Source organism: Trichechus manatus, unplaced genomic scaffold, assembly GCF_000243295.1.
Source record: "Trichechus manatus latirostris isolate Lorelei unplaced genomic scaffold, TriManLat1.0 scaffold00003, whole genome shotgun sequence".
Taxonomy (NCBI): domain Eukaryota; kingdom Metazoa; phylum Chordata; class Mammalia; order Sirenia; family Trichechidae; genus Trichechus; species Trichechus manatus.
Window position 1 is genome coordinate 5,872,205 of NW_004443939.1, and position 13,001 is coordinate 5,885,205.

A 13,001-nucleotide genomic window follows, 5' to 3' on the forward strand; every position below is an offset into this window, starting at 1 on the left:
CAAGTGACTTTTGGTCTATATATAGGTTACAAATGAGCACAGTTAAATGTTCTGCAATTCCCATTCTTTGCAATGTTATCCATGATTTGTTATGATCCACAGAGTTGAATGCCTTTGTATAGTCAATATAACACAGGTAAACATCTTTCTAGTATTCTCTGCTTTCAGCCAAGATTCATCTGACATCAGCAGTGATATACCTTATTCCCCATCCTCTTCTGAACCCGCCTTGAATTTCTGGCAGTTCCCTGCTGATGTAGTGCTGCAACCATTTTTGAATTATCTTCATCAAAATTTTACTTAAGTGTAATGTTAATGATATTGCTGATAATTTCTGCATTCTTCTGGATCACCTTTATTTGAAATGGGCACAAATTTTGTGAATCTCTTCCAGTCGGTTGGCCAGGTAACTGTCTTCCAAGTTTCTTAGCATAGACTAGTGGGCGCTTCCAGTGTTGGATCTGTTTGCGGAAACATTTCCATTGGTATTCTGTCAAATCCTGGAGCCTTGTTTTTAGCCAATGCCTTCAGTGCAGCTTGGACTTCTTCCTTCAGTACCATTGGTTCTTAATTACATGCTACCTCCTGAAATGTTTGAACGTCGACCAATTCTTTTTGGTACATTGACTCTGTGTATTCCTTCCATCTTCTTTTGATGCCTCCTGCATCATTCAATATTTTGTCTATAGAGTCCTTCAGTATTGCAACTCGAGGCTTGAATTTTTTTTTCCAGTTTTTCAACTTGAGAAATGCTCTTTTTCTCCCCAGCCCTAGGGAAGTTTCTTCAGTTGTGACTTTTATTTTTATTTCTATTTCAGTTTTTCTAGTTTTTTTTTCTCCATAGTACCAAGGAGATTATATCTGTTCTTATTCTTCTATATCTACTATACACTCTCATTTTCTTCTCTGTTCTTTCTCTCTAGATTTTGTCAGAGCTTCTCAAGTTTTACATTATGTATTAGATTTTCTCTGACATTAATGTTGCTCTTTATTGTTTCCTGATTATCTCTTAATTCTGCTATAAATTTTTAAATTTCCTTGGGACCATCCATACTTTCTCAAGTTCTAAGTTCTTGTTCACTTTTTGTGCCTTTAAATTTTATTCTTATATCTTTTTTTAATGTCACTATGCTTAGTACTTTCCAATTCATTTCAATAGAAGACAAAGCTTCTTGTATCCTATCAAGAACAGCAGTGGGTTTTCAAAATTTTTTCTAGTTTCTAGAGTAATGTTGTTCAAAGGTTTGTTTTTCTTCAGAGTCTGCAGGCTCATGATTTCCTTTCCATGTTCTGCAGTATTTTTTTTTAATTAGGTCTGATATATATATGTATATGTATATATATATATTTCTTTTATTATGCTTTAAATAAGAATTTGTTCAGACTCAGTACAACCCAGCAAGTGAGTCACATAGATCTCCCTTGGGCCTACTCACAGTTCCCTTAGACTTGCAGTCAAAGAGTAAGGTTTCTACTCTTTCCAACTTCCAGTGCCTCTCTGACACTCACCTTGCACCCTGGGGTTCGGTGGTGGTGGGATCTTGTTACTACACTTGTTGAATATCAGATACCCTAAATTGTATAATATGTCATAATCTACACTCTCCTTAGCATATGCAACTACCACTGGTCTCCCTCTCTTTGCCACAGTCCACACTACTTTATTTTCAGACATTATACCTCACCAGATGGAAACATCATAGTCAGGTTTCCCCCTTCCCATCTTTCTCACCCCAACCTTCTGCTCTCTTATTCCTAAAAGCTGAACTCTCTGTATAGGTAAAGAAAAAGGTGCGTGGGTAAGTATACATGTGCATATCCTTGGGGCAGGGAGGGAGGACAAGGCAAGGTGGGGAATAGTACAGAGGCTGCTACAGAAAGCAGTATGTGTTTAATTTTTCAGTTAAGACTTGAAATCTCTAAATCAAGGAGAAGATTATGGTCTTCCACACTACTTATAGGCAGGCAGGGCAAAGCTTGGGGCAGGCAACTCATGGATTTTCCAAAATTCCATTTACTCAGAATTAGTGGAGATGCCTTCTAGATTTTGACACTAGAGTGCCTATTAGTTTTTGTTACTGGTGTAATTTTTGTCTCTTTGTTCATAGGAATTTTAGTCATGGACTGTTAGGCAGAAGACATTTTATACAAAAAAGCTCTATATATGAAAAACCAAACCAAACAAAACACAAACAGAAACCTTAAACACTCAAGATTGTGGGACTACTTTATCCAATCACCCTTGTGATCTTGATGAAAGTGTCCTGTTACTCTATGAGCTTCATACAGACTTAAATCAAAACATATGCCTGTACTCACCTCTCAAGCTTATTTACTATCTTTCTCCACCTTGCAAAATGAATACTTCAGCCATAATGAACCATTTGTAGTTCTTCAAATTTGCTATGCTTTCTTTTGCCTTTTTATCTTGGTACATACACTCTTCCCTCTCTCTCTCCTAGTTAATTTCTTCAAGTCCCATCAAGCTCAGCTGACACACAAGATAGAAGAGAGCTGAAGAGCATTAGCTCTGTTCAGATTGCCGGAATCATGGGCTCAGTCCTAGATAAACTTCTGGATTTGAAGAATTTCATAATTACAGCCATTCCTCCAGAATTCTGTAATCCTGTATTTTAGCTGAGAAGTAGAGAATATACTACAAAGAGGAGACTGTTAGCCTTTAAGGATAAAGAAGATTCAAAGAAGTCCAACTTTTTGGCAATTTACTTAATACCTTTGAACCTCAGTTTGCTCAGCTGTCAAATGGTTATAAAAAAACTAACTCTTGGTGTTTTTGGTGTATAAAATGATAAAACCCACGTAAAGGGACAGGAAAACTAGACAAATGGAAACAGGGAAACTAGGGTGAGAAGAGGGGAGTGTTGACACATTGAGGGGTTCAACTAATGTCACAAAACAATTTGTGTATTAACTATTCAATGAGAAACCAACTTGCTCTGTAAACTTTCACCTAAACCACAATTAAAAAACAAACAAAAAAACACATAATGCATCTAGCCCAGTGCCTGGGATGTATTCGTTGCACATGTATTAATTAAATTAAATCAGTAGTTTATTTTGGTAATGTTATTTTGGTAATGCTGATATGTTTATTGAAATGGACTATCCTCCTGTGCTTTTGCCTTCATGTCCATGTAGCCTAAGTTGTATTCCTCCTATTTTTCTGTTAACTGAGAAGCACAACACTTTCTTGAGACAAAGAGGATAAACTTTCAAGTCCAGACAAAAGAATCCTTTTTCTATTTGCCAGATGAGATAAGAGAACTTAGTTAACTTATCCAAGTTTCCAAAGCCAATGCATTTCAGAGCCAAGGTTTTCCCCTAAGTCTATGTGATTCCAGAGGCCATGCTGCCTTCCCCACAGATGGGGGCTAAAAGGATGGTAGAGGGGTTAACACGGTGAGGGAAAGCCTTGGGCTTCTTTGGATCATACCTACCCTTCAAGCCTCTCCTTTCTGTATCTGTACCCACACCTCTCCTGAGGTTTTGGAGGAGACGGCAGGTGATACTAAGTTCCTTAAATCCGGAACTGTGCTCAGCATTGTTATGGACTGAATTGTGTCCCCTCAAAATATCTGTTGAAATCTTAACCCCATACCTGTTGATGTAATCTGATTTGGAAAAAGTGTTTTCTCTGTTATGTTAATGAGCCCATATCAGTGTAGGGTTATTCCTAAATCTAATGACTTCTGAGTTATAAGAAGCAGCAAAGACACAGGCACAAGCTAGTACAAACTGGGGGAGATAGATCTCCAAGGAAGCAGGAATGCCAGGGTTACAGAAGCTGAGATAAGGATCTTCCTCCAGGGTCAACAGAGAGAGAAGGCCTTTCCCTAGAGCTGGTGTCCAGACTTCTAACCTCCTAAACTGTGAGAAAATAATTTTTCGTTTTTTTAAGCCACCCACTTGTGGTGTTTCTGTTCCGGCAGCACTTGGAAACTAAGATAAGCACCAAGTCCAAGGATGGCGCCAGCCCTGGAACTCAGGCAGTCTGTCCAGAGTCCCTGTGCCTAACCATTATCCTATATTCTTCTCAGCTGAGGTTTGTAGGACTTGCAGGAGAAGTGGTATAGTGTAGTAACTAAGAGTCAAGACCCTGGAGCCAGAGAGCCTGCATTTGAATCCTGGCTCTGCAAGCTACTTACTGGTTTTAGCCTCTCTCCACCTCTGTGCCTCAGTTTCCTCATTTGAGAAATAATAGCAGCTCCCTCATGGGGCAGATGCAAGGATTAAAAAAGCTAACATTTATAAAGCACTTAGAACACTGCCTGGAATATAGTAAGGACTATATAAATATTGGCTAGTAATGGCAATAATTTTATCAACAACGATAGCATTATTATTGCTAGAATCTGCATTCTATGTGAATTATGGGATTCTGGAAGAGAGGACTGTAATTAACAAACTCTTAAAAGCCAGGTTTGGGTTCTAATGCCCAATCAATGGGCAGATCCATACTACATCTCTAATAGCTTGCTGCCTAACTATTTTCCTATTCCCATTAAAAAGTAATTGCTGAATCAAACACCTCATGTTTCCTTTATCTCCTAAAATCCTCTGGTCATCTCTGGGATTAGCAAACCAGTCTTTTTCAACTTAATTGCACTCTCAATGATGGGCCAGATGTGTATGATAAGTCCTACTTATGGCTGTATCAATTGCTCCACTCTATTCAGGAAGCTTCCATAGCAGCTTCATTATTTATCCCCTTCCCCAACACAATTTGGCTTGTGTGCATGTGTGTTAAACTGGGTTTGAAGCATTTAATTTTGCCAACACAATTTTAGAGTATTAGTTTGCCTCCTGTTCTGTCTCTGCCCTCTTTAATTACCATTTATTGCAAAGTCACACAGAAACATTAAATGCTAATTCTGACTTACATGTTCCTGGCCAAGAACAGGGATAATAATTTCCATCCAATACAACCTGAATTCATTTTACATAAGGGTGATTCAGAGTAGAGGTTTGAAATCATAATCAAGTCTTTCTCAAAATCACCTCACCCTGGCAGTCATTCACTAACGTCTCTGCTAATTGGTAGGAAAATGGCAAAAAAAAACCCACAAAAAACAAAACCCTCACCTCAGTGTTAAAAAATAAATAAATAAAATATAAAAAAAACAACTTTGCAACAGCGTTCACAAAATTGCTCCTCTCATCAAGCTCTTGCAACTGACAGTTTAAGAAGGGAACACAACTCATTTTATTTGGTTAGATGGGGCTAATCCCATATCACCATAATCCCTCCTAATGTTTTATTGATTCTAAAGGACATTTAATCAGGAAGCAGCTCAGCACTAGAATCCTGCTAATTAGCAAGCAGCTACATTCCAAATGGATTCCCAACTGAACAGCAGATTAATGGACAATATGTACTAAAATAATGATTTGTGCATTCAGCTTCTAAAATGTGTGCCTAAATTGCATCTTTAATCTCTTAAGGATATAGGTTTGTATACAAAGCCCTTAGCAAAATGGGTTTAATTCTAAAGAAGAAGATTTAGCCAATAGCTATTTAAGGATGAAACAGGTTTACCTCTTATAAGTGCAATTCTTCACTGGCTTTCATGGTTTTGATGTCCTTGAACATCCAAAGGTCAAAGATAGGTGAATATAGAAATCGGTGTGCTTCTCTGATTAGCACATAAAACAGTGGGCAATTGAGAATATTGATATGATAATATTTAGCCTAACTTCATCTACTCCTGATTCACTCTTATCCTCATATCCCTGACTCCTGGAATCTTAGTTCTAGACACCAACTTTTAATCAACAAATATCTAATGAACCTCGACTATGTTCCCTTTCGATGGGTACCTCTTTGGGACTCTCAATTTTGGCTTCTAGGTTTTCTATTCAGGTCTTAGCTTACTTTTCTGCTTTTGTTACTAATTTTCTTCACTTTTCCCACCCCCAGGTTTTAGAGAAGGGAAATCCTATGTCCAATCCTGGTCTGGTAAAAATTCACTGACTAGGCTCAACCCTCTAGCTTCATTTATTCATCAATTGGCCCTCCTCATAATCCTTATTCTCCTTTATTTTCTTCTGTTACTCTTCTCACCATGTGGTATGGCATATATTTTAGTTTATTTGTTGTCTTTTTTCCTCACTAGAATACAAGCTCCATGGGGAAAGGGCTTTGCTTTATTTATGTCTAATAATCTCAGTGCCTAGAATAGTGCTTAAATAAGCACTCAATAAATATTTGCTAAATGAATGAATAAATGAATTCATCAAATATTTATCATATACCCACCATGTGCCAAGTACTGGGCAATTCTGGCGGAATATAATGTTACGAATAAAGTCATGGTTCTTGTCAGCATGAAGTCACTAGATATTAAACTAACAAATCACACAAATAAATATATAATTATAAATAGCGGGAAGTTGCTAGAAAAGAAAATGGCTGGGTTCTATGAGAGAGCACAGCACATGGAACCTGATTTTGATGAGGTGTTTAGGTAAGGCCTCCTTCAGTTCTGCCATGAGGTAGGGATTGGGCAGAATTAAGATATCTGCATCCCTGAGAGTATTTTGATACTCAATTCCTCCCCTAATTCAGTTCAATTCCATAAATATTTACTGAGCATCTATGTTGTTTTTATCTTTATTCAGTTCAAAGTATTTTAAAATTTCCCTTGTGATTTTCCTTTGATCATAGGTTATTTAGAAGTATGTTGTTTAGTTTCCAAATATTTGAAGATTTCCAAGATTCTTCTGTTATTGATTTCTAATTTAATTCTATTGTAGCGAGATAATATACTTTGATTTCAATCTTTTAAAATTTACTGAGACTTGTTTTATGGCTCAGAATTTGGTTTAACTTTTTAAATATTCTATTCATTTAAAAATAATCTGTATTCTACTGTGGTTGGGTAGAGTGTTCTATAATTGTCACTTAGGTTAATTTCGTTGATAGTGTAGTTCAAATCTTCTATATTTCTCCTGATTTTCTATTTGTTATATTAATTACAGATAGCCCATTGCCACTGAGTCAAATTCTGAGTCATAGTGACCCTACAGGACAGAGTTGAACTGTCCCATAGGGTTTCCAAGGAATGGCTGGTGGATTCGAACCACCAATCTTTTGGTTAGAAGCTGAACACTTAACCACTGCACCACCAGGGCTCCATTTCAGATAGAAGTGTTAAATTCTCAACTATAATTGTAAAGTTGTCTATTTCACCTTTCAGTTCTGTTTTTGCTTCATGTATTTTGAATCTCAGTTATTAATGGCCTGAACACTTAGGACTGTGATGTCCTCTTAATGAACTAACTTTCTGGCACTATCCCTTGCTTTGGAATATACTTTAACTGATATTAATGTAATCTATCCAGCTTTTGTTTTTTTTTCATTAGGGTTAGCATGGTATACCTTTTTCCATCCTTTTACTTTTAGCCTGTTTATGTCTTTATATTTAAAATAGGTTTACTGTAGTAGACAGCATTTAATTGGGCCTTTTTTTTTTTTTTAAGGAAATCTAATAATCTCTGCCTTTTAGTTGGTGTATTTGGACCATTTATACTTAATGTAATTATTGATAAGGTTGGATATAAATCTAACATTTTGGTGTTTATTTTCTATTGTCTCATCTGTTATTTTTTTCCATTTCCATTAGTTTTCAAATAAAATTATACTTCTTCACTAATCGTGCAAGAACCTTATCACAGTATATTTTCATTTTCCCCTCCTAGACTTTGTGCTATTGTTGTCAAACACTGCACCTTTACTTACAGGCTGGTGTGAGATATGATAATTGTTTGCATGTGTGTGTGTTTATTTCCCTGGATTTGGGTAGTTTACTAAAAAAAATGTATATTAGACAGTACTAACATGAAGGCTTGAGGGCAACTCTTTGCAGATTTCCAGAGACATCTTTCTGCTACTGTGAATACTAGCTTCTTTGGTCTCCCTGAACTCCAACTTCTATCTCGTTAACTCAGGAAGACTGCTGAGCTCTGTTCTGATTCCTCCTCATTGTGTAATACGTTGGGAAAATTGTAGCACCCACTTCATTTGTTTTCCTTCTCTCAGGATCACTGTTATGTGGTGTCTGCTGTCCAATGTCTAAAAAATGTTGTTTAATATATTTTGTCCTTTTTTTTCTTTTGTTAGTTTAAAGTGTGTGGGTAAATCTAGTTGCTGATAGTCCATAATGGCTGGAAGTGGAAGTTTCTTGCCTTGTTTCTCTATGGCCATGAAAACCCTTTGGCCTTAAGATAATCAAACATTATATTACTCCATCTTCAAGAGATGGTATAGACTGCTTCACCGATCAAACTTCTGTTAGTACTCTAAAATCAGAGTTCTATGTTTGGTACCTTAATAGACTATGTGAACAAAAATTCAACTTACTTTATTTCATTTTGGTAACCCAAATCTTGATGGTTAAGCAATGTTTCCAGAAGGCTCAAGGTCAGATACAGCCCATGCTTCCCACATATAGCTCTGACCTGCAAATAAGAAAGGATTTGAAATTGCACAAGAATGCAATTTTTGACCATCCCTTCCATAATTAGAATCTATATGATTTAGACAAGGAATTGATATCCAGGAGTGCATTCTACCATTAGGATATTGTTTAGGGCAAGAATGTCCAACAGAATTATCATGAGCAATAAGAAATTTTTATTTAATTAACAGAGATACAGATCATTACTCAGAAGCCACTGATATTTGAAATACTGATCTTACATCTTTATCAGCCATGAGACGGGTGGTCAAGGAAAAGGGATTATCTACAATCCATTATATAGGTAAATTAAAAAGTATTTTTGTATCATTTACTTTGATGAACAAAATAAGCCTGTGGTTTTAGCAGGGCTAATATTACTATCTTTATTTTATTTGGAGGAAACTAAGACTTAGAGAGATTAAGTGACTTCCTCAATGTCACATAGCGCATAAATGATGTGGAGTATTCTAGAAATCAGATGTTCAATAAATATTTGCTGGATGAATGAATAAAATGTCATTGCAGTTTTCCAAGTGCTTAACATTTTTCTGAGTCTGGCTAACACGCCAGTTCATTTCTCAGATTGTTGGGTTGGTGATACTTAGATTCAAATATGTTGAACTTTTAGGGCTATGATAGCATGTGTTGTACGTTTAGCATAGTGGTTAAATGTATAGACTTTGGTATCAAACAAAACTTATTTTGAACACCAGTCTGCTGTTTGTGATCTGTGTGATCTTGGGACATTACTAAATGTTCCTCTGCCAAATTACCCAGCTACTAAATGAGAATGGTACTCTCTATTACCTAGTATTTTGTGAAGATTACATTGCAAAGTAATACTTAGAATAGTGCCCAGCTCTTTGTAGGCATTCGATTAATGTTTGTTGAAATGATGTAAAAAAGTAAGGTGACAGAGAGAGAGACAGAGAGACAAATAGACAGAGAGAGAGAAAAGAACAATAAAAAAAGTGCCTAATTCTAATTCAATGTTTGGACTTATTAAATAGTAACTACTATCATAATTTTGAGAGGAAGTTTAATATAGTGACATAAGTGCTTGGCTGCTAACTGAAAGTTTGGCGGTTTGAAGTCTGGAAAAAGATGTCACAGTCTGCTTTTGAAAAGATTACAGCCTCGAAAACCCTATGGGGCAGTTCTACTCTGTCCTATAGGGTCACTATGGGTTGGAATCAACTCGATGGTAATTAGTATAGTGACTAGATGGTCATCTTTGTTTATCTTTGTGGTAGGAAAGACAACTAATCTGGGTTGGAATCCTGTGTATGTTACCTACTAGGTGTTGAGGAGTAATGTCAGGGAGCTAAAAGAGAGAGAGAAAAAAAAAAAGATTGATTCTGAACCCGATGGATGAGTAAGTGTTTGCCAGAAGAATAAGGGATTGGGAGAATTGCAGATGGAGAAAAATACACATGCAAATAATGGATGAGAAACAGCATGTTGCTTATTAGAAACTGCATGTATTTTGACATTATCAACTCTACTATAGTTTTAATATACCCATCAGTCTGAATGGCCATTATGTGTTTTTTTGTTGAGCTTCTTTACAAGACAGTGGCTTACTGAGGGCTAGGATTGTGTTTCATTCATTTTCTTAACACCATTACATAGCTAAGTGCTGAAATATAAAGGATCAATAATTGTTGAATAAATGAATCCATGGGTGAATGAGGAGGTGGATGAATAAATGAGTTGGAATTACTGAAGAGTAGCGTGTACGTATATGAAAGGAGAGTGGCAAAAAATTAAGTGAGAAAGATAGATATTGGTCACATTACATCATTTTACTCTGTAAATAATAATTGAATTGTCCTCAAGTTTAGAACATATTGATATATTTTTAAACAACAGTATTAAGAGGTTGTTCTAAAAACAACTTATTTCCCCTGGCAACATTGTATTTTTCTCTAGGCTAAAATGAACAGCAGATTAGAAACAGAACATCAGGGTTCCTAGAAACAGATTGATTGATAGCTGCTAAGAAATGACTGCTGACAGCTGTAGAGGATGCAGTAGAAACATACAAGAAAAGTCTAGCAATTTAGTATTATTCAGGATTATTATTAAAATCTTTTAAACATGAATATTCATAATGATGACCCTTAGTCAAAAAAGAAAAAAATTATGTGTAGTTCCTTCTGTCTAATAAAGAAATGAGTTTTTAAAATCAAAAGTAAATGATATTTGTTACTGAAAAAATGGTATGTGAAGTAAATTCTTGTTGTTGTTGTTAGGTGTCATTGAGCTGGATCCGACTCATAGGAACCCTATGCACAACAGAACGAAACCTGGTGGTGCAATGGTTAAGCACTTGGCTGCTAACTGAAAGGTCGGTTGTTTGTAACCCACCAGCAGCTCTGTGAAAGATGTGGCAATCGGCTTCTATAAAGATTACAGCCTTGGAAACCCTATGGGGCAGTTCTACTACGTCCTATAGAGTTGTTATGAGTTGAAATCACCTGGATGGCAATGAGAAGTAAATACTTAATTTCCCCAAAATGCTCCTTGAAAGAATGGTGCACAGACACTCTCAACTTCCTCTCTTCCCATTTTTGTCTCCATATGCATTTTACCACAGCACTCTACTTAAACCTTAAACTGTCTTTACCAAGTGTTATGGATGAAATTGCATCCCCTCCAAAATCCTAAGCCCTCTACTAGCAAATGTGATCTTGTTGAGATATAAGGTTGTTGTTTGAAGATGTAATCAGTTAAGGAGGTCATATGGAGTAAGATGGATCCTATTCCCTTCTGAATGGTGTCTTATAAAACGGTAGAACAGACATGGAGAGAGGGTCACACAGGAAGAAATGCTATGTGAAGATGCACCTAAAAGCCAAGGAACACCCAGAAATACCTGGGGCTACCAGAAGCTGGAAGAGACAAGGGAAGACCTTCCCATAGAGCAGAGAAAGTGTGGTCCTGCTGACTCCCTGAATTTGGACTCCTAGTCTCCAGAACTGAGAGACAATAAATCTTTGTTCTTCAAAGCCACTCAGTTTGTGGTATTTTGTTATGACAACCCTAGGAAACTAAGACACCAAGTCACTAATAACCTCCATGACTTTAAATTTAATGAACACCTTTCAGTTCTAATTATAAATGGTCTCTTTGCAGCACGGGACATGGCTAATCATGCCATCCTTTTCCAAATTCTCATCTCCTTTGGCTTTCATGACCACACTTCCATGTCTCCTTTGATTATTTTCAGTCTCTTTGTGGGCCTTTGTCTACACACTCCTTAACGATTAGCATCAAACTTCTTCCCTTCTTACTTTACATTCTGTTCTTGGGCAATCCTATCCACTCCCATGACTTCAATTACATATTGAAGACTCTCAAGTCATTATTTCACTTGAATCTGCCTACTGAGATCAACGTGTTCAAAGCTAAACTCATTGACCCTTCCTCTACCCATCCAAACTACTCCTCTCTGTTTCCTATCTCAGGGAACTGCACTACCATCTACGTAGTTGGCCAAAGTCAGAATCTTGGGAGTTATTTTTGAGTCGTCCGAATTCAGGGCCTGTATTTAGTCACAAAGACCTCCCTTCCTACTTTCTAATTGCTCATCATTTGTTGCTTGGATTACTGGAGTATCTTTCTAAAGGATCTCTCTGCCTCCAGTTTTGCCTGCCTCTAACCAAATCTCCAAATTCTATTAGAATGTTCTTTTTAATTTCAACTTTGATCACATCATTCACTTATTTTATATCCTTCAGTGATCCCTTTTGTCCTTCATGATAAAGTTGAACTCCTTAGCAAGACTCCTATAAACTGGCTCCTACTTTCCACTCTAGCATAAACTTTAGCAACATCCCTGCCCCCTTCACACACACACTGGCCATAATGAATGACTATACCAAAACCCATTGCCGTTGAGTTGATTCTGACTCATAGCAACCCTTTAGGACAGAGTAGAACTGCCCCATATGGTTTCTGAGGCTGTAATCTTTATGGGAGCAGACTGCCACACCTTTCTTCCACAGAGTGGTTGATCATTTTGAAGTGCCGACCTTTCGGTTAGCAGCCTAGTGCTTAACCACGGCACCACCGGAGCTCCTTAATGAATGAGTATAGTTCCTTGAATTTTCCATACTTTCTCTCTCCTTTTAATGCCACATCACATTGCTCCTTTTACCCAGAACTTCTTTCCCATCTCTTTCCCTCCACTCCTTCTACCCATTCTTTACCTACATTTGCCTGTCTGCTATGATTCAGTATTTGCATCATCGCCTCTGAAGAGCCTTCATGCTAGACTAGGTTGTTGTTTCTTCTCTGTATTCAAGGCTACCGCCATCACTGCATTTGCTACACAGTATTATGCTGACATGCTTAAAATGTCACCTTTCCTTTGAGCTCCTGCAGAATGCAGGAACTGAAATCGTAATAGTCTTGGAGTGCCCAGAACACATCGAGTGATTATTATGTCAAATGTAAAAACAGACTAAACATGCCATATTGATCAGAAAGATGGCTGTTGTATTGGAGGAGGGAAAT

At 37.1% G+C, this 13,001-nt stretch overlaps 1 protein-coding gene across 1 annotated transcript in view; it reads right to left on the reverse strand.

Moving 5' to 3' along the window:
* CUNH1orf87 (chromosome unknown C1orf87 homolog) overlaps positions 1-13,001 on the reverse strand; it is a 95,894-nt gene that overhangs the window by 34,326 nt on the left and 48,567 nt on the right. Inside the window, exon 6 of the mRNA XM_004369126.2 lies at positions 8,381-8,478. Within this exon, the coding sequence (XP_004369183.1) occupies positions 8,381-8,478 (98 nt within the window). The remainder of the gene's footprint in view (positions 1-8,380; positions 8,479-13,001) is intronic.